At 35.9% G+C, this 23,032-nt stretch overlaps 1 protein-coding gene across 16 annotated transcripts in view; it reads right to left on the bottom strand.

The window, feature by feature from the left end:
* Nucleotides 1-23,032, bottom strand: part of REPS1 (RALBP1 associated Eps domain containing 1) — a 77,858-nt gene that overhangs the window by 11,627 nt on the left and 43,199 nt on the right. For 8 of the 16 annotated variants that reach the window (XM_080665290.1, XM_080665286.1, XM_080665285.1 and 5 more), the window contains exons 9-13: nt 14,887-15,008; nt 11,441-11,521; nt 4,906-4,993; nt 3,611-3,712; nt 1,207-1,279 (exon numbers count right to left, since the gene is read on the bottom strand). In XM_080665290.1, coding sequence (XP_080521416.1) covers nt 1,207-1,279; nt 3,611-3,712; nt 4,906-4,993; nt 11,441-11,521; nt 14,887-15,008 — 466 coding nt within the window. The remainder of the gene's footprint in view (nt 1-1,206; nt 1,280-3,610; nt 3,713-4,905; nt 4,994-11,440; nt 11,522-14,886; nt 15,009-23,032) is intronic. The other 8 variants (XM_080665298.1, XM_080665287.1, XM_080665288.1 and 5 more) reach the window with 3 other exon arrangements.

Raw genomic sequence — 23,032 nt, forward strand, 5'->3', positions numbered from 1 at the left:
ACACCTCCCACTGAGGATGTGCCCGCAACCAAGGTACATGCCCTTGACCGGAATCGAACCCAGGACCTTTCAGTCCGCAGGCCGACGCTCTATTCACTGAGCCAAACCGGTTTTGGCAACTTTTTCTATATTCTGAAAAGAGTCTCATGGACTCTGGAAATCTAATCCTCACTTATAGGGATAAAAAGCAGAATAAAATCCAAGATGACTGAGAATTTTAAGAAACACAGGAAGAACTATGAAGAAGCAGCCTCTGGCTCTAAGATCTTTGGTGATTCTGTATTACTAGCCTCTCTCTACATCCTCTAGGCGTGTGGCAAAAGGATACTTACCACACATAAGAAGTGAGAGGAGAAAGATGCTTCTGTCCTCCACACAGTGTTCTGTGGATGGTAAAGCCCTTGAAGACAAACCCTTTCCACCCTCACCTTTCTAGTTTATGCTTGAAAAGTTATATGTAACCCAGATCTTCAAGGTAGATAGGTAGCCCAACACTGGGCTGGGATTCTGGATAGCATTTTAAAACACAGAATTCTTTTGGTACTTGCCATCTACACCAATAAAAGAGAAATATGCAAATTGACTGTACCTCCACCACGCCCACCAGCCAATCAGGAGTGAGTATGCAAATTAACCCAACAACGATGGTGGGTTAATTTGCATATGCAGGTGAAGACTGAAGATGACTGAGGACTGAAGACTGAAGAGGCTTGGCTTCTCTGCTCTGCCACAGCGGAGTAACCAAGCCTCGCTCTGGCCGAAGCGAAGGCCTGGGTCCTGGGTGCCAGAGGAAAACCGGTGCCGGCAGCCAGGGGAAGGAAGGCCCATTGCACGAATCTTTGTGCAACGAGCCTCTAGTAAGGCTATAAAAGGAAATCTGCACATTTATTACTTAAAGAGACTCAGTTTACCTAAAAAAAGGGCTGTATTAAATTGCTACTGTCAAGAAGTTATCAAAGTCCTTCTTAAACCTTCCACAGAATGCCATGAGACAATAAGGGTTTCATCTGTTTTCTATTCAAGTTGGGAAAAAAATCAAAAGTACTTCCCTTTTACATAAATAAATAGATAACCTAACAGCCTTCAGAGAAGTGAAGAACTAAAGAATAGATAAAAATATGTAATTTATACTTGGTCCTATATAATTTTAAATATTAAAATGTAACAAGATATTTTAATATGCTTTTTATTGACAGAAATACTGACCTTTGACGAGTTACATTGTTCCCGATCTGTTCTGGGTCTGAAGTAAAAGAGTCTGAACTACTGTAACCATCTGCTGATAAATGGAATATAGCCTACTTAATAATAATCATTTTTTCACTTTAACTCTATGTGCCCCAAACAAATATAACTGAATTATTGTTTCAAATCAAAGATATTCAGACTGGCTAACAGGTTAACAATTCATACCAGTTTTATTATAAAAAATTAAATATATTTTGTATATTGTAAAAAAAAAATTAAATATAAATCAAATAAATGCTTATTTATACAACAAAATACTATGCATATAGTGTAAGTTATAATCTAGAAAAGTTAACATTTAATACCATAAATACTCAAAATAAGTCACATAAAAGGGATCACAAACAGTACATACATTACAATTTCATTTTATATAAAAATATGGCATATGCACAGAATGGTGATTAAGCTGGACAATGAATGCTAATCATGGGCATTTGTGAAACAGTGAGATTATAAACATTTTTATTTTTATTACACTTCTATAGTAAGTGTGAATTACTTTTGTAATAAAAATCATTTTTAAAGAACAAATTAGAAATATTTTAAATAAAGAAAAAAATTAAGTTTCACAAGAAAATAAAATGTGCTTAGGCAATAATAAAATTTATGAAATTAGCTAGAGGTTCCTAATTTTTCACCTGAGGAAATATCATTTTCAACTTCTTCAAAGTCCTATGACGGAGAATCCAGAAGTAGACTGACAGTTGTGACATAATAAAGGAATTTCAAAATAGGAACTCTAGGAACAATATAAAGGAAAACTACCTATTCACTTTCAAGAATGCTAACTTAAAGGGACTGGTTGTTTGGACATATTTCAAAATGTATCCCTTTTTCTTGTCAAATCACTGAATTATTTAATTGGTAAAAAAATAAGGCTAACATATTTCTATTTGGATGTTCTAATGGGTATTTCAAACTTAAGATGTCTAAAACTGAACTATTCTTCCCCCACAAACCTACTCCTACCACAGTCATCCTCAATTCCCAGTTTCCCAGGCCAAAAATCCCATGAGCCACCCCGAGTCCTCTCTCACACATCCTGTATCACATAGATAGGCAAATCCTGTGGTCTTATCCTACAAAATACAGCCAGAACTCAACCATTTCTCAGCATTTCTATTGCCACCACCATAGACCAAGCCATCATGTTCACTTGTCTGCATTATTATACTAGTAACTATATCCTAAAAAGTCTTCCCTGTTTTGGCTCTTGCCTTTTGGCCCGTTACCAGTATAGCAGCCATTTTCGTTGATACTTCATAACTGTAATTTTGCTACTGTTATGAATCATAATGTAAATATCTGTGTTTTCCGATGGTCTTAGACTCTACAGCAGCGGTTCTCAACCTGTGGGTCGCGACCCACAGGTTGAGAACCACTAGTAGGGTCGCCCAAGACCATCGGAAAACACAGATATTTACATTACGATTCATAACAGTAGCAAAATTACAGTTATGAAGTATCAACGAAAATAATTTTATGGTTGGGGGTCACCACAACGTGAGGAACTGTATTAAAGGGTCGTGGCATTAGAAAGGTTGAGAACCACCCTTAACGGCTTTTCCTCTCACTCAGTCAGAGTCTGTCTTAATCTGCTCCCAGGTTACTCTTCTACATTTGCTACCTCTACCTGCTAAATTTGCTAAGTAGTTCTATTCTAGGTGTTTGCTTGCTGTTCCCAGCAGAAGTATGGCATGTTTCCTAAATCAGGGCCTCACATTTGCTACTTCTGTGCCTTAAATGCTTTTGCTTCAGAAATTCACCCAGCCAAATCCCTCCACTCCTTTAAGTTTTAACTCAAATGTCATCTTTTGGTAAGGCCTTCTTTAACCAGCTAATTGAACATGTCACTCCCTTTCCCCTTTCCCAACTTAATTTTTATCCAGGGTGTTAAGCACCTTCTAGAGCATGAGTTATTCCCACCCCCCCTTTTCATCTTATCTCCCCTACAAAATATAAGCTCCATAAAGGGAAAGATTTTTGTTTGTTTATTTTACTGCTGAATCCCCCAGTATCTAGAACAGAGCCTGGCACATAGTATTCAATCACACTGGCTGAATGACTGAATATACACACTATTTCTTGTGAGAGAAAGAAAGGATCTAGTGGGAAAGAGCCAATGGACTAAATCTGGCTAATTGAGAGGAAGGCAACCAGGAGGCCTGTCCTGAAGCAGGTTCAGGTGGCAATGGGGACCCATTTACTCATACAGCGGGTAGGGTGTTTAAAAGGGTTGACTATTCTCTACTTTATTCAGTGAAGATAATATTAAATGGCTATACATTTGTATCATTCAGGCTCTAAATCCAGACTTAACAAACTTCTAGTGGAAGATGTAGTGGTATCTTTCACTTACCTACTGTGTTTCCAGAAGCAAACTTCACTGATGAATTTATCTTATTTTCTTCTGAAAGGTCAGATGTTTTCACAAGTAATGGGCTAGTTGGATTAGTATGATCTAGTAGGAAAGAAAATTAGCAAGTAAAAACATAAGATATAGGCATTTGAATTAATAAATTCATAAAGCTCAGAGTATATGATACTTCATTTAGATATTCCAAAGTAGCCAATAAATCCATGGAAAATAATACAAAATAATATATATATATTTTTAAAATATATTTTATTGATTTTTTACAGAGAGGAAGGGAGAGGGATAGAGAGTTAGAAACATCGATGAGAGAGAAACATGGATCAGCCGCCTCCTGCACACCCCCTACTGGGGATGTGCCCGCAACCAAGGTACATGCCCTTGACCGGAATCGAATCTGGGACCCTTCAGTCCACAGGCTGACGCTCTATCCACTGAGCCAAACTGGTTTCGGCAAAAATAATATTTTTTAATAAAAACAAATATAAACCTATTTATATAGAATTTTGTTTTCTGCCATATAGAAGATATTTTACAATAAAAAAGTCAATTTGCATGTTAATATTTTGTTAATTTTATCCCTTTAGATAAGCAATTATTTAAACAAAACATCACACAAATGGTTGTAAGTAATTTATGATGTTGACTAATATAGGAAATAAATGTATCTTTGAGAAACTCTAATTATAAAACATTTAATTTAAAATGAGGAGAAAATTGCCCTGACTGGGTGGCTCAGTTGGTTGGAGTGTCCTCCCGTACATCAAAAAGTTGTGGATTTGATTTCTGGTAAGGACACATAGCCAGGTTGTGGGTTCAATCCCCAGTCGGAGGTCATACGAGAAGCAACTGATTGATGTTTCTCTCTCACATCGATGTTTCTCTCCCTCTCAAAAAATAAAAAAAAAGAATAAATATACTCTTGGGTGAGGATAAAAAAAAAAACTAAAATGAGGAGGAAATTCAAGAACTTAAGCAAAAGAATTTCAAAGCCAAAACTCACTATAACATATGCCTCTTCAGTTACAATTTTAACATACTTTAAATGTAAATTCACAAAAATGATCATAAAAACACAGAATATCAGAAAATTCATATTTTCAATGTCCTTATTTAAGTTTTATAATTTAAATAAAAAATAGAAAGTACTATGTTAAAAAATAAGCAATTATGAAAGAAATCTGAAGCCTGATAGAATAATTACTTCTGTATTTATGTAGTTGAAGCTAACCTAAAATCCTACCCGCTAACCTAATACAGACCAGACACAGATTCCTTACCACTGCCAGTTCTTTTAAGTTCCATTTCCTGCATGTGGATTTTGCTTGGAGTCATACGAATGGGAACTGGATGAACAATAGCAGTATCCTAGGAACAAATGAGAGGAAATACAGAATTTGTATTAAAAATGCCAAACTGACACCATGAAATAATCAAAATTAACAGTATTTTAAAAACTGGTGGATAGACTCTCATTCACACTAAAGCAAGCATGAAAATGAGTTTTTAAATTAAAAGTTCTAGAATTATATGTAAAATAATCAAGTTTACAGTACATGCCTAATAATCTGATTTTTTGATAAAAAATACATTTTAACTTTTGAGTGATTAAAGATTTGAATAAAAACAATGACCTTATAAAAATATAATTTAAGATAGTATTCAAAGGCAAAGTGTGAAATGATCTGATGAAATCATACAAATTTGAACCTCTCAGGTTAAAGTGAAACAAACTACTTCATTAGAATCCAAAATTAAGTAGTAGACCAAACTCATTTTCAGGTAACTGCTCAAGAAAACTTGATACTTTTTTTTTTTTTTCATCTATAAAACAGAGTTAAAGAGATGCCTGCTATATTATAACAGTAGGCACAATGTGTACTTTCACAGATTAGTTCTATAGAACTTTAACATTTAGCCTAACATTTCCACCAAGGGATCCAGTTTTTAAGAGGGATAAGTAAGGCTCCTACTCTAAGATTCTAATATTTTCTTAAACCATTCAAGATTATAAACACATCTGATATTCCTAAACTTCATGAGTGGCAAGTCTATAATTAGAAGGGTAAAGAAACTGATAGAAGAGACTTTTCAGAGTGAAAGAATAAGGCCAGGAAGAGAAGATGAAGACAGATGGTAGCCTCTCTGAAAGGAAAGGAAGAGAATGGTACACCTGGGTACACAGGTAAGCCTGATGGTGGAAGCTGCCACACCAGTGGAAGAACCGGAATAGGATCAAGCATTTGGCTTAATAGCTACAGACCAAATGAAAAACACTGGGAAGGAGGCTCAGCTCCTTGTATGAGGAGTCAGTTCCCATTTTGTGTTTGCTGCTTCTAAGGACTGAATATTAGATCCTTAAATTTTGAATATCTAGTTAAGTTTATAATTTAGTGTAAAGGATAATGATCTTTCAGTTTAAATCCAACACTATTTTGGTGACAGTACTAATACCAAGCCTCTGCTAGAGAAAGTTCCAGTATACCATTTCTTGTTTGCAGCTCTCCTTGGCTTATTCTTATTATCTCTAAATTCAAACAATTTATAACCTTCTTTATTGCAATTATACTGATAAATCCATTCATAGCAATTTCCTGCCTCTACATCAGTGAAATGCTGGACAGGGTTCATGTATTATGCAATCGAAATGAACTAACATTTCCCCATACAACTCTACAATCCTATATAATAAAGAGGTAATATGCAAATTGACCATCACTCCATCCCACAAGATGGCCGCCCCTATGTGGACACAAGATGGTTGCCACAAGATGGCCAGCAGGGGAGGGCAGTTGTGGGCGACCAGGCCAGCAGGGGAGGGCAGTTGGGAGGAACCAGGCTATAGAGGAGGACGGTTGGGGGCGACCAGGCCTGCAGGGGAGGGCAGTTGGGGGCGACCAGGCCTGCAGGGGAGGGTAGTTGGGGGGGACCAGGCCAGCAGGGGAGGGCAGTTGGGGGCAACCAGGTGAGAACAATTGGGGGGGGGGGAAACCAGGCCTGCAGGGGAGGACAGTTAGGGGCAACCAGGCAGGCAGGCAGGCGAGTGGTTGGGAGCCAGCAGTCCTGGATTGTGAGAGGGATCCCAAACTGGAGAGGGTGCAGGCTGGGCTGAGGGACACACACACCCCTGTGCACGAATTTTGTGCACTGGGTCTCTAGTTACAATTACAAAGGTGAACATTACAAATGGATAGAAGTTTAGATTTCTCACATAATAATGAGTCACTCACAGGAAAATATAACAATACACTTAAGATGTTGTTATGGTTATAAAAACATAGCTTTAGAAATAAATACTATTTTCTTAACTTACAATTTTAATAGCAGAAATAGCTGCTATGAAAATCAGAATTTAATATAGTAAGGCAAGATTAAAGGAGAAAGAAATGATAGTTTGTGACACAATAAATTCTTATTACAAAGCCCCCAAAACTAGGAAAAAACAAGCAAGGAAAATTTATTAGATGCTTTAAACTCATAGTATTTATCTAATATATATTCCATGTGTATGTTTATAAAATCAAATTTATAAAGCTTATAATAATTGGAAATATTAATTAGTCTTTTCATATATTTCCAGTACAATAAATGGAAGTACATTAATGACTACAAGAAAAGAAAATTATGAGTGTTCTATTCATTATCCAAATAACTTAAGTTTCTGTACCAGCAAAGCATTTTGTATAGCATACTTCAGCCATACACTGACTGGTTGCTAAGAGCCTGCAATAGCTTTAGTCCAGTGGGTCTTAGCTAGCACGACAAGGTAATTCCTTGAAAACAGGAGACCATATATCAGAGGCTTCATTTATGAGTATGATGTTACAAATGAGTCAGAGCATGATAGAGGGCTCTGACTTTAAGCATTTGAACATCCCAGATGAAGAACCATGAATGCCTACTAGCCTCTGAGTCCTGAGTTATAAGATGTCCAAGTAACACTCTCTCTGCTCCAAACTAGCATCCCCAAATGTAAAAATAGAGAAAAAAAGTGTAAGACTGACTGGCAGGTTCCCCCGCCTTTCTTCTCCCTATTCAAATCACCCAAAGCCTTTAGGAAACCCATTCGTAATTACTCATGGCACATTTGCGTCATCTATTTGGGTATTTGATTTTATACAATTCAGCATTTTATTGAATATTATATTAATGCTCACATAATCTATATTTTCTACTTGATTTAAATCCTATTATCTTGACTATCTGAATCCAGTCCTGCCTACTGTTTCTTAGTTCAGGTGCTCTTCATCTCTCTCTTGATCCCATCAATCTTTCATATTATAGCTTTTCCTTGACCCCATTTTATCATGGTACTTCTTCTTTTTTTTTTTAAAAAAAATGTATTTTTATTGATTTCAGAGAAGAAGGGAAAGGGAGAGAGAGATAGAAACATCAATGATGAGAGAGAATCATTGACTGGCTGCCTCCTGCATGCCCCCTACTGGGGATCGAGCCCGAAACCCAGGCATGTGCCCTTGACCAGAATTGAACCAGGTCCCTTCAGTCCCCAGGCTGATGCTCCATCCACTGAGTCAAACCAGCTAGGGCTCATGGTACTCTTGTTAGCCAACAGTGTCCATGAGATTTAGTTCAGATCCTTGGTCTAACATACAAAGATCTTCCCAGTCCCCATTATTCCCCCATACACATGTCTACCCTATACTCTCACCACACTGAATTAATCCTGTTCATGATATTCGCTCTGCTTGGAATGCTCTTGTCTGAATTTGGCAATTCACAGTTCCATTCAAAACTCAGCATAAAAGCTCATTTATGGAAACCTTCTGGGGTAAGTTGGCCCATGATTCTCTGCCCAGAGTTTTGTTCATAGCCATGGATGATAATTATCACAATCAGATGAATTACAATCGTCTTACCTAATACTAGACAAACATGTAAATTGACTGTACCTCCGCTACGCCACCAGCCAATCAGGAGTGATATGCAAATTAACCCAACAAAGATGGAAGTTAATTTGCATACACAGGCGCCAAGTGACAGGGCAGGATGCTTGCATCGTCACCATGGCGATTGACACAGGTGTTCTCCCCCACCCCCGGTCTCTCAGGGCAGCATGGAAAGGCAGGGCCGGAGTGGGAAGAGGCGGCTCTGGGGCCTCAGCAGAAAGGGGCTGGGCTGGAGTGGAAAGTGCCGACAGCCAGGGAAAGGAAAGCCCATTCTAGCATGAACCTTCGTGCATCGGGCTTCTAGTCAAGCTTATAATAATTGAACTGTGGTGTGGTCTACTTAAGATTGGAATTTTGTTCTTGACATTTTTGTATTCCTAGAAAATATCACAGGCACCTAGAAAGGAGCTCCATCAAACCAGGTGAGTTGGCTGGGCATAATCAGTGATCAAACTCACTTCCCTTGTATACTCTAAATTACTCAGAAGCTCTACAGCACTCAAGATCAGGCATATCATGGAGAAGACTAGTTCACGACACTTCTCATCAGCCTAGAATTTCCTTGCAGAAGCAGATTCTACCTGAGTCTATTAACTGATAAGAAGTTCAACAAAAGTAATCAAGTTTCTGGAAATGAAATGTCAGAAACTCAATTTCATTACTATTCCGGGAGCCTAATAATTAACCACTGCAGTTTGCATGTGAGGTCAGTGCACTATCTCTAAGCGCTACAGAGCAGTTTGGAGCTCTTCAGAGACCTTCACTTTATTGAGCAAATGGATAATTATTAAATTTTAGCTTTTAAAAATATTCCATTAAGTATTTCCAACACTATAATGTATGTCAAATTCACATTAGAACTGTGGTGGTTTTTTTTTCTCCTAAGTGATTCTGTTCTAATCTGAATGGACCTTATTTACTTAAAATCCTTTACATAAACCTTGCAAAGGATCATTTGGGATTGTAGCTACTATCAAGTGTATGTATAGGAAATATGTCAATAAGTATTAAATGAGGGTTAAGAAATTTAGATCTTCAGTGAGAACAGTATATTCTCCTAATTCAAAATTTAAAGAGAAATTCCCAGTTGGAGAGCAAAGTTCAGATTTAAGTTTGCCACCATAAAAGGAAAAGGATGTTTCTAGGTACCAGGTTATAAATACTTAAGACTGGCAACTCTATCAAATTCAGAAGTCTAAATTGGAGTTTAAAAATATCAATGAATAATTTTTAATTTTTCTAGAGCCTCCAGCCACACTAGAGATAACAAAAGAAAGTACTGAGCCATATTAAACCCTAGAGCAAGAATTCACAAATTTGGATATTATTTCCAATAGGTTACAAGAATATCACTGTTATTAAGCCAAATATTTCCCTGCATTTCTTATAAGTCATGGGTTAATTTATTTTGCCCTGAAAAATCTATGTTTTTATATGTAATGTTTTTTCCTGGCCCGACAAATAATCATAATACTATGAATAATTATTTTCATGGTCTCTTAAGGGTTAGAGATTAGAGTTTCTTTATTGCTACGGCAAACCTTCTTTCCCAAAAAAGTACTTTTATGAAGTACCTTAAATAAACTAACTTGACGGTGTAAGTAGGAGATAAGAATAACATGGAAAAATTTTCTTTTAGCTTATAGCACCTGTCACTTCCCAAGAGACCTTAATAATAAAGCAGCAAAAATTGTGTTTCCTTTTTATCTCTTCTTCACTTTTCAGAGACTAAAATAAAAAATTAATAAATGCCTTCAAAGTAGCAAGAGAAGCAAAAGGCACAGATGATCTACATATTAACTGACTCTTATTAATAAATTATAAAACACTTCCATACATTATCTATTTGAATTCAATTTAACAACATCCTCTGTATTTCAAATAGATATAAAGTGTTTAAAATTATAAAACACACCAAAGATTCATTAAACTGTTGATGTACTATTATCTTTAAATACCACTTCTCCCAAATCCACATTAAATAACAAGACCATTTTTACATTTAATTCACGAATGCTGGCTGTCTTTGATCAAACATCTAAAAAGAATGCCTTCTCCATATCTTTCCACTCAGCTCATTTTCTAATCCTACCTTTACACTCTTCTTCCCTTCCTACTTATTTCCTCTTTTCTTTTTGAAAAATGGTTATTAGCATGTCCTTCTTTTTAAAAGAAAAATGAAAAAGCAGGAGTGAACAGTGAGAAGAATGATTAGCAACTAAGGTTTTGAAATGTTCAAATAACTTGAGGGACAGGTGGGTCATATATGAAATTAAGTCTAAGATAATATAATTTATTTTTGAAATCACGATGTGAACTTTGTAGCATTTTTCAGAGCAACACAGTAAACCACAGGAAGACAAGACAGGCTCCTTTGCACAATGGGAATCTTTGACTAACAACTCTGTTGTTTTGCTGAACTTGATTCTCTTGTAACAGAACTCAACATACTATTTAAGTCAAAGCCATACCATCTGGACTATTAAAATAAAAGATGACATTGCATATTTACATATGTAGTACATATTACATGATATGTAAGCATACAAATAAAACAGTATTTACTAAGTGTAACTACACTAAAATAAACAGTATGTTTAATAGAACATACACTCAATTAGCAAATGAAAACAAGTCAACTAAATCAATTGTCACAAAATGCTTCTTTAGACATATGTACCAGATTTTTAAAACATACGGTTTCACCAAAATAACTAGAAAATACAAACAATGGTAAAAAAAAAAAAAAATGTTCTTTCCACCATTAGGCACACAAAAATTGAAAAGCTTGCTACCATTTCCCTCTAAGCACTGCACTGAATCATGCATATCTGCTGAAAACCATAATGAATGGAAATTTGGGTTAATAAAATTAATTTCAAACAAGCAAGCTAAGTGATTGACTTACAGGATCAGCTGGTGCAATGTTAGAATCAAATTGGGTCAGAGTTTGTGAGCTTGAAGAGCGTTCACTAAATGTCTCCCACTGCTGAACAGACAGAGGAGAGACAAGTCAGCATGATGAGAAAGATGGGAGTAAAAAGATCACTGGAGAAGATTTAGCAAAGTCATTCAGAGGTTGCACTGCAAGTTGTGTTTCATAGGCCTGACAAAATTCCATAATTTCCATTTTTGCATAAACATTTTATATTCATCTAAGCTGGGTCATCTTGTAATGTAAGGTGAGCACCTTCACAATCAAATGTATAGTAACAACTTATTGCAATCTCTATGAAGAGATTCAAAGCCTTACAGAATTCAACCTCAAAAGAGACATAGGAACAAACAGAGTCTAAGTGGTATAAATGGCAACAAGGTAAAAATGTAAAGGGGTTTGTCTTGACTAGAGAAATAATAACTTCAAATCCTCCTTTTAAAATTTAAATGCTAAGGCATTGATTTGGTGATGTTAGTGAATCCTGACTACCAAACTTTTGGTCAAAACAAAGCAAGTCAGTGTGACTTGCCAGTGCCACCCCTGAAAGATGATTTTGTTATGTACGTGCACATATTTTGTACATATGTATACTTAATAAAATATAATTGAGATAAAGTGCAAAGAATTCTGGAATTATATGTTTGAGCTTTTGTCAATCTGTAGCAAGTCAACCCCTGAAATCAGCACTATGAACAGGACCATGCCAGATCGAAAGACAGAGCTGCCAATCAGGCACCACCCTCCGCCCCCATGCTAGAAAAATCAGAGTGCGGCCACAATGAGAGCAAATCAAGCATCTGGGTATGTGTTATATATAGAGGATGTATTTTGATATGAAATACTACTCTTCTAAAAGAGGCACACAAATATCATACCTCTTAAAATAGGTGGAGTGATAAGCCAATAATGATTATAGTAAATTCCACCTGTTTTAAAGATCTTGGTAATAAAATAGTATAGAATTTTTATATCAAAATTGCATTAAAATTTGATTAAGAATTACCAGTTGTACTCTGAAGAGGGAAAAACATCTACACATATACAATATATACAAACGAATGTTTACACACAGACACACCTATCCCATTAACCAAAATCCTCTTTTTGTAATTCAGCATGGAAAAGCATACATTTTTATGCTTCAAAGTTCGACTTATTTAAAATAGTGATATTCCATTTGAGAAGATTTGTAGAAATAAAATATTAGCAAATTAATACATTGATGAAAATTATCTACAAAAATGGCTAATACAATCATTCAACAACTCTGCCGACAAATTTTAAAATCATGAAAATTAAGACATATTGATGTATTCAAAGTGATTCTTGAATAACAAAAATTCATTCTTATCATGGAACATCACTTAAGGAAGTGATTTACCATTATTTGTTGTTATAGTTTCTTCAATAATTATTGTTGCATGTGTACAGAGGAATTTTTAAAACCCTAATGATCTAACTGTGGAGAAAAGATTAGATGTAGACTTTTGCCAGAAAGAAGGCATTTATTTACCTATTTGGTTGTATGAAGTTTTACTTGGTTTCACAAGATTGTATGCAAGCTACCTGGAGAGCAGAGAGACACTTTTATCTTCATAACTTTAGTATAATGGTTAGGAGCACAGCTCTGGATCCAGACTACTGGAATCCTAGTCATACTGTACAACCTTAGAAGTTATTTAACCTCTCTGTAATTCAGTTTCACCATCTGTAATGTGAGATTAATAATACTGTAAGATTGTTATGAGGAAGTAGAGTTCATATATGTAAAAAGCTTTTGAACAGAATTGGCACATCCCAAGTGCTCAACACATATTAAGGCTTATTATTAGTGCTGTTGTTGTTATTAGTAGTGTTATTCCTTGCAATGTCTCATCCATTTTTAGATGCCAAATAATTACCTGTTGAAAGGATCATTAGTGCTTTGTGGTAGAGATTTATTAAAATGTCTCAAAATCAATGTTAGTTTTATTAACATTTTGATTTTCCATAGAGTCAAAAGAAAAATAACATGACATTCATAACCGATTACTGAATACTACAGAATGAAACTTGCTCAAACTATCTAAAAAGTGCAACTGCTTAAATCAGAATATGGAAGGGACTTCTATTCCTAGTCTTTAATGATCACACACAATTTTATTTAGAATGAATATGGACTTTAGAATTGAGTATCAATGAAAAAACTACTCTTAATCTGATATTGCTTTTTAAAAAATGAGCAAGTGGTTTCAAGAGTAATGATCCCACTCTTTATAAAGCCTATTTACTAGTGAATTATTTCAAGGCTTAATTCCTCCCTCTAGAAAAACTATCTGACGGTATGACAAGTGCTATGTGTCAGGTACAGTATCTGTGATTATGTCATAAAGCAGCAGCAAGTACTTTAAAACCTACCAGTTACTTCTGTTTTTCAACTCTCCAAAATTAACGAGTGTCTCTTTAATTCAGTATTTTATTACTGGCTTTAAAAGATATGAAAAGTCCAGAAGTTTAGAATTTTTTCCTGAAAGTCAACAAACTTTTAAATTTGTAAGCACTACCTAAAAGTGAGATACATATATATATATATATATATATATATATATATATATATATATATATATAATTTAAGGCAAAAATGATACTTGTTCACCAAGAAAACTGCTCTAACAGGCTAGAACAGCTATTTTTTAGCTGATGTTCTACAGAGCACTAAGGTTTAACACAGGGGCCTCCGGCCTACTTCTCTTATTCTAATCAGAGTGGCTCTACTTTTATAGTTTTATATAATGGAGTTCCCAAGTAATGAGGAGAGGGAGTGCATTTGTCTGAAATTCTGTTTTATATGTTATCCTTGGTCTTATATATAATATCATTTAACCACTGCATTTAATAGGGTTTAATTCCATATTGTATTAAATAAAACTAAATTATCAATAGCCTGGGTTGAAGAAAATACTTTTTTCATGTAGAAGGCAGGATTAGTGACTTCTCATATCACTTCCAATACTAAGATTCCAAATATATTATCACATACCTTGTTTACAGGAATGAGAAACAGTGTGCCATGGTGGGTGTGGTAGTTGGCTACATGTCAAAGGACTTGTGTTCAAATCTAAGCTCTTGTTCCTCAATGGCTATGAGTTATCTTGGCCAAGACATTCAACCTTTTGACTATAACCTGCATGCTCCTGCCCTGTCTAACTCACAGGGTTTTAGCAGGAATGAGTGGTGGAAACCAAATGACAGTATACATGTGAAAAAGTACTTTGAAAACCTGAGTCACATAATTACAAACACTTATCATAGCCCTACTTTATATGTTCTCTTAACTATGCATACATGCTGAAAGAGCTAGATGCTGGAATTACTGTTTGGAACGTCTTACCTTAACAAAGTTAATGTTAATGAAAGGAAAGGGAAGCTTTGCTAACCTCACTGCTCTGATTCATCTCTGGCCAAGTCTGGTTTAGTGATGGCATTGATGGTGACTTGCTTGGAGGTGCTTCTGCAGGTGAGCCTGAATAACCTACCTCACCTGTCTGATCCCCAACATCTGCAATTGAAAAACAGAAATTCTCCATAAATAATATATTTTAGTTTAGGGATATTACTTACAAAAAACCCTGAAGACTTTGACAAGTAGCAATTTATAATCTGAATTTCCTTTCCTCATGTTCCTAAAGTAAATATTTTTATATTAAATGTCAACTGTAATTGAAAAATAAACATTTTAACAATCAGACAATTAGGCAGTACTTATTTTTGCTACTTATTGTCTACGCAAAACCAAAGCTTTCCATGAAAATAAATTCTAGTTAGGAATAGAAAAAAGAGTGTTATGCATAATAATACGTCTAGCACAGACGTTTTGCACCGTTTTCTGATAATAGGGCAAAATCTGTAGCAGTTCCCAAAGTGTATTTTATGGAATATTAATGTGAGGTACTTTAAAAAATTAGGTTCAAGAAATTTTTTCTATTCAAATTTGGGAATACTGTAACTCCCTGTTGGAGCAACTCCATGAACATTTGTATATCAAAGACTTGTAATGTCTGAGAGCAAATTATTTAAATCCTTTACCCCAAATAAAATCCCTCAATATTCTCTTGGAATATACTTTGGGAAACGCTAATTTACACTAAGTCACTCACATTTTCTCTACAAGTCTCCTCTGTTACCAAAAAGCAGCATATATTTGCAGGGCAGAGAGTAAAAGGAGAGGAAGAGTCCCAGGCATGAGTGAAAAGCAGTCCATGAGCCCACACCCAAGAAAGTTTTATCATTAGGCCACTGGCACTTAACCTTCATTGAGAAAGCTACAAATCCACGACACCATTGCAAAATAGTTTTTAAAGTATTATGTGGTAGCACATTCTGCTTGTGAGTAGTTAAGCCCTAATTTAAAATATCACTTAAATTTCAATTTGAGAACAGAAGGAATTTCAATGGTTAACTTAATTCTCATTCCAATCTTCCCAAGTTTTACATATCTTTGAATACCAGTCTGAAAATCAAATAATTGCCAAATTAATGGGGAGTACCTAATCTATTTAGAACCTGTATCAAAACATTACTCCAGCATCTGTCACTAGCTCACTGCTTGACCATGGATGGGCAAGCTGAATAAAACAGCACCCGAGTTTCTCCATCAGAAAGAAAGACATTTGCCATTAAATGTTAGCACTATAGTTCAAATTCCTAAATAAAGTCATACAATAACTTAGCAATGTATAGGTTTTAACCTTTCAATCTATTCAAAAGTAAATCCTTCACATTTTAGTGCCTGACACAGAACCTAATACATACTATGTACACAAATCTTTATTGAATGAGTTGCTTTTTGTGTTCTTCTTCTTTAAATTCATTCTCCTTTACTGTTATTTTCCCAGAACCAAAGCTAACTACCAGTATTTTGAAAAAGTACTCAATTTCTCTTTGTCCTTTGTTACATGACTACTATCTCAAAATACTTCCTTTTTTATAGTTATATCACACTGCAAGTTCTAATTTGCAGTCTAGCAGCAGATTTTGATAAATTTTTGTTTTGAAAGATCGGAAGTTGTTGCTATTTCTTTCTTAATGCTATCCCTTTCTTGATAAAGATGTATGAGTAGTATAGAAACAATAAGAGGCAGACAGGCTTCCGATAATGTTCTATGAAGACCTCTTAAATCAAAGCTCTTAGAGAAAAACTAATGAAATAATATTTATAATGAAAAGTAGTAGCAAATTCCTCATGGGAATAGCTTGTGGTTTTAGTGTGAACAAAAATTATGGATTTTTTTCCTATGATAAAGAGAAAGAAAGTTAAGGAAAGGATATAATAGCTATAAATCTGAGTTTAATGAAACTGAAACTCTGTTAGGAGGATGGTGAATGGAGAAGTGTCTTTAAGAGATCCAGCAAAGCAGGTGTTGAAGAAAAATAAATAGAATTAAAACAGTATTAACTATAAGGTAATTTTCAAAAGAACCTTTCTACAGTCAGACTATATTACTTCAGTTTCAAATATCATCTTAGGGTAAGCTGGAGCTCTGGCCTGGCTTTCTCATGTCAGTCTTCTACTAGCAAATTTCGGTCCAGACTGCACTCTACCCCTACCTCAGGGAAGTTATAATTTGGGATAGATTCTGGGAACCTCTGTGATTCACTGGTACAAAGTTGTAGTGGATGTAGCCTCTTGAAGGATACTATTCACTCAAATAATTATACTTGATAAGTATTCCAACATAGTCATTTTCCTAGAGTAGCAGTTCTCACACTGTGGACCACTGACTCCAGGGAATCCCCATGACTCTTATAGGGCATCTGAAAAGTCAAAAAGTTTTTTGTAATCATTATATTATTATTTTTCTCCTGTGTTGGCATTTGAAATGATGGTGCAAAAGCAATGGTGGGTAAAACTGCTGGCTTATCAATAAGAAACAAGGCAGTGACACCCAAATAATACAGGGGTGGGCAAAATAGGTTTACAGTTGTGAGGACACGAAACAGAGTTTATCCTTGTATTTTTATTAATTACTAGAGGCCTGGTGCACGAAATTTGTGTACGGGGTGGTGTATCCCTCAGCCCAGCCTGCACCCTCTCCAATCTGGGACCCCTCAAGGGATGTCCAACTGTCCGTTTAGGCCCAATCCAGGTAGGACTGCTGGCTCCCAACTGCTTGCCTGCTTGCCTTCCTGATTGCCCCTAACTGCTTCTGCCTGCCAGCCTGATCACCCCCTAACCACTCCCATGACAGCCTGATTGTCCCTAACTGTCCTCCCCTGCAGGCCTGGTCACCCCTAACTGCCCTCCCCTGCAGGCTTGATCACCCCCAACTGCTCTCCCTTGCAGGCCTGGTCCCTCCCAACTGCCCTCCCCTACTGGCCTGATCACCCCCAACTGCCCTCTCTTGCAGACCTGGTCCCTCCCAACTGCCCTCCCCTACTGGCCATCTTGTGTCCACATGGAGGTGGCCATCTTTGACCACATGGGGGCAGCCATCTTGTGTGTTGTAGTGACAGTCAATTTGCATATTACTCTTTTATTAGATAGGATAGAGGCCTGATGCATGGGTGGGAGCCAGCTGGTTTGCCCTGAAGGGTGTCCCGGATCAGGGTGGGGGTTCCCTTGGGGTGTGGGGCGGCCTGGGTGAGGTGGTTTGCAGGCCGGCCACGCCCCCTGGCAACCCAAGCAGACGGAGGCCCTGATATCTGGGATTTATTTATCTTCTATAATTGAAACTTGGTAGCCTTGAGTGGAGCCAAGCCTCCTGCTCACTCTGTGGCCGCAGCCATTTTTGTTGGGATTTACTTATCTTCTATAATTGAAACTTTGTAGCCTTGAATGTAGGCCTGGGCTGGCCAGGGCGGCAGGGAAGCTTGGCTTCCTCCATTGCTGGGGAAACCCAAGCCTCCTGCTTGCTGCAGCTCCGTGGCCGCAGCCAGCTTGGTTGGGTTAATTTGCATACTTGCTCCTGATTGGCTGGTGGGCGTGGCTGGTGGGTGTGGCAGAGGTATGGTCAATTTGCATATTACTCTTTTATTAGATAGGAGGACTGTATTTTTCCCCATAGGAATAATTGTAAACCAAATTTTGCCCCATCCTGTACTAGTCATTGTATTCTTCACCCCCACACATTCCAGTTTAAATAAATAGGCATGGCAATGTCACTGAAGAACATTCACAATTAAGCGGTAAAAATTATTTTTATTAAATCTCAGCCCTGAATACACATATTTTTAATAGTCTTTGTAGGAGAAAGGGGAAATATATATTTGCAATTCTATATAATGGAGTCCCAAAGTAATGGGGAGGCGCAATATATATTGCACTTTTGTTCTTTATCAGAGCACAGGGGTGATCATCTTCAGGAAGTGTTCTTGAGTGATTTAGCTGTGAGCTGAACAGGCCTCTTTTTTCATGGAAGGAGGAGAAGGAGTGCATTTTTCTTTAAAGAACAGCTGACAAACGAATTATTCAGACTTTTATGCATGTTCTCAAAAATGAGTTAAGTAAGCCTGTCACTTCAGGAAAACAACTGTCTTCAGTATTGTTACTAATGACAAACTTTGCGCTTTCAAGAGAAAATTAGAATTTTGGAAAACTTGTATCCATATCTGTGTAACTCAATGAACCAATAATTTACAAATAATCAATTATGTTATAAAATCATGCATGGGCAAAATATTAATCCAAAGCATATTCAAAGTGCAAAACAGATCTATGGAATTTAATGTAACAGTACAAATAATTCATTAATATGATTTCAGCTTTCACATTGCAATTAACCTTTAAGAAACTACCATTTGTTGACATTTGGTGTGGTACCAAAGAATATCCATAATTATCTAAAAACAGTCCTTCATTTCACTATGCCAGACAAGATTTTCTTCATGTACTTGGGATTGGCAATGTTCTTCTACCAAGGGCCAGATAGTACATACGTTAGGCTTTGCAGGCTATATGGTCTCTGGTGCAACTATTCAATTTTGCTGTTGTAGTGCAAAAGCAGCCATGATAATTAGTAAAAAATGAGCTTGGCTTTATTTTATTAATAGACAATGATTTGAATTTCATATAATTTTACAAATTTGAATTTCATGTGTCATGAAATATTGTTCTCTTTATTCTCCAACGATTAAAAAGAAAAAGAATAACAACCACTTTTTGTTGTGGGCTATAGAAAAACAGTCAGCTGACTGGATATGGCACTCAGTGCTTGGTCTGCAGACACCTGATACCTCAAATAAAATAATATCTAACCGCCTGAACGCAGAAGCAAATATGAAAATCCAGCTGTCTTCTACTAAAATAGATATTAAAGAGATTTACAAAATGTAAAACAATGCCACCCTTTTCATAATTTTTTATTTTGTTTTGGGGAATACAGTTATATTCCTAAAAATATGTATGCTAATATTTAGGAAGCTTACAATTGTAATTTTTAAAAGCTGTAAAAATTTTTAAAATTTATCATTTTTAATTTCTAATAGGGCAACTATTGATAGATCTAAGTCACATAAACAGAAGTTTTTTGGGGTCCACAATAATTTTTAAGAATGTAAAGGGGTTCTAAGACTAAAATGTTATTTCATATATAGAACAACAAATGGCAGTAGAAAAAGAGCAAATTACCTATGTTCTAGAAACTAATAGTCATGAGCATTAAGTCTGTAAACAAGCTGTATCTCCTTCTACCAACCTGGCTCCCTATGAATACTCCAACAAAGAGCTTCAGGCCCGCCCACAAAAGTTAGTCTGTAGACCGTATCCTCACGGAGGCAGGGGTGTAGTTTTACTCTTACCTGATGCAGTGTTCCAACCTAGCCTCCTGCTGAAACACTGTGTCAACCCTGCCTCCCTCCTGAGGGGTCTGCTCTGCCCCTGACATCATCAGAGCATCAGGGCTGAAAAAGAAGAGCATGAGCCTAAATTATTTGTTAAAGCCAACCCCCAAAAGGGCTTTATGCAAAAAGTATTTCCATGTATAAGAGTGTGCCTGGAAGACACAACACTGTGATCATATTGACTGACATACTGTTAGGCTACATTTAAAAGTTAGCAACAAGTGCAAATTAAATAAGTGCAAACCATATTTTCTGTATTGCACTAGAAAATAAAAATGCTCTCAGTAGTTTCATCCTTCTATCCTCCAAAGACTCTGAAAAGTCTGCAGATTCAATTCAGTGCAGTGTACCTGCCAAACCACCTTTCTCAAAGACCTTCCGTTTTTACCTAGGCTTATCACCTACCCACTCTGAACTTCTGTTACTTTCTTAGTATTATATTCAACATACTAAAAAATTGTTACTCCCAAAAGTCTTATGGTTTTAAACTTATTTTGTTTTCAAGTAGCAAAACTTGTTGGAAGAATTCTTCAATCATCTTCATGATTCCAATTTCATTTAATAGCTTCCTCAAAGCAAAAGTAAACTACAGCTTTTATTTATTTGAAATGTCAATATTATTGTTATGAGAAAAAATATTTAAAAGATACACAGGTTTTGATAAATTTTAAGTCTTCAAGAAAGACTAGAAATGGGACCTTTTTCATTCATTCTTAAAAGACAGGGAAATAAATTAAAGATAATTTCAGATATGTTTTGTTTTGAATATTATATACATCAAAAACTATATTCTATTTCCAAAATTAATTCCATTTCTCTCAACATGCCATAAAACGGAACTTATTCAGTAGGCTGACCTTAAGAATGTCTATATAGAAGTCTATATAGGTTTTAAATTAAAATCGAAGATTCAAGAAAAAGGAAGTAAAATGTGTCCAACAAAGTTTGAAATGAAGCAAAGCAATCACCCAAAATATGAATTAAATTGTACTGACTGCCTTTTTTGGCAGTACTGATCAACATTTTAGAGAAACTACTATTTGATTCAGCTATTCTACTTCAAAGAACATTACCTACAGATATATATGAGTTTCCCATTACCCAGGACAACTAAAAATGGAAAAAGCCCATTTAAAGTTAGTCAACTTACAATAAGGACTATAATTTCATAAAGTGAAAAAGAAATTTGATGGGCGTTTTGTCTTCAAAATGTACACAGAAAATTGTAAAAATATGCATAAAAAACAAAGAATGAAAGATGTTAAATTTTGTGGGGGCAATTCGGTGGCAAAATTAATAAAGGCATAAATTCAGTCGATAAATTTACTGAAGACCTATACATAAATACAGTAAATAAAAATATGTATTGAGCAAAAAGACAAGGCTCCTATTTCCATGGAGTTTTCTTACTAGCAGAAGAAGACAGATACCCTTTACTTCACTTTTGACTCTTACAATACAATAGTAAAGAAAAAGGCAATTTCTGCAAAAAAAAAAAAAAAAAAAAAAAAAAAAAAATTAAAGGTATAATTAATTATTCCCAAGGACTTTTACTAATCCACTGATATTTAAACTATCATCTTTTAAAGCCCCTAGTGTGTCATCTTGTAAAGGTTTGCTCAAGTATTATCCAACCTTGCTTGTCAATTTCTTTGCCAGAAATTCAAGCAGTTCTAATTATTATGGCCAATTTCATTAAATGGTGCATCTTTGCCAATATTTGTAATTGTATTGATTTCTGAGCTATAATACCCAACTAACTTGAGATAAATAATTCTAGTGTTAAAACTGTATTTGTATGTGTGTGTGGGGGGGGGAGCTGGAGAAGTAATTCCTTAATTGGAAAGTTAAAGATCAATATTAGTGCATATTTTCATTATTTTTTTCTTCTGCAAGTAAGGGCACCAGGAGAGTAAATTTTCAAAAACAAAAAATACTGGGTTCTTTATACAAAATTATATGTAGAAGCATGTCCACTGCAGCACTGTTTTACAGGCAAAGCCAAGAAACAACCTCCAAGCCCATCCATCAGAGACTGGTTAAATCAAGGTAACAGGCCTGTGTTTGACAAAGTGCAGATGTCCAACATTGTAAGAAAAAGAATCAGTGATGTACAGTGTGAATGCACTTGTGTTAAAACAGATATCTGCATGTGTTACTTTAAGCTTTTATGTTAAAATTTTCTGGATGAATACAGAAAAACTCTTAACAGTGATTAACTCACATTAGTCTAGTTTCAACTATAAATCTGCATAGTAAATGTCATTAAAAATTTCTGGCTTTTAAAAACATTCATTTTAGAAGTACTATGTTATGCACCATATCAACAATAATGAAAATTTGCTCAAATTTACTGTATAAAGCAGTGGTTATGAAAGAGGAGACAGAATGGGGAGCACATTCTTTTCCCTCTTTGAGCGTTCAGTCATATATTATTGAGTTGTTCATGTGAGCATTGTGTGTGAAGACAGAAAACAGATTTTTAAAAAAGTAGTTCAGCCATTTAAAAAACAACTACTTATGTGCTCAATTTGCATCCTCTTAGGTGCTGAGATATAATGAGTAAGACCAATCTAGTTACTGCCCAACCAATAGCCTCTAGTGTAGCTTAAGAGAGAGATATCCAGCCGAAACCGGTTTGGCTCAGTGGATAGAGCGTCGGCCTGCGGACTGAAAGGTCCCGGGTTCGATTCCGGTCAAGGGCATGTACCTTGGTTGCGGGCACATCCCCAGTGGGAGGTGTGC

This window comes from Plecotus auritus (genome assembly GCF_963455305.1).
Source record: "Plecotus auritus genome assembly, chromosome: 4".
In the NCBI taxonomy this organism is placed as follows: Eukaryota; Metazoa; Chordata; class Mammalia; order Chiroptera; family Vespertilionidae; genus Plecotus; species Plecotus auritus.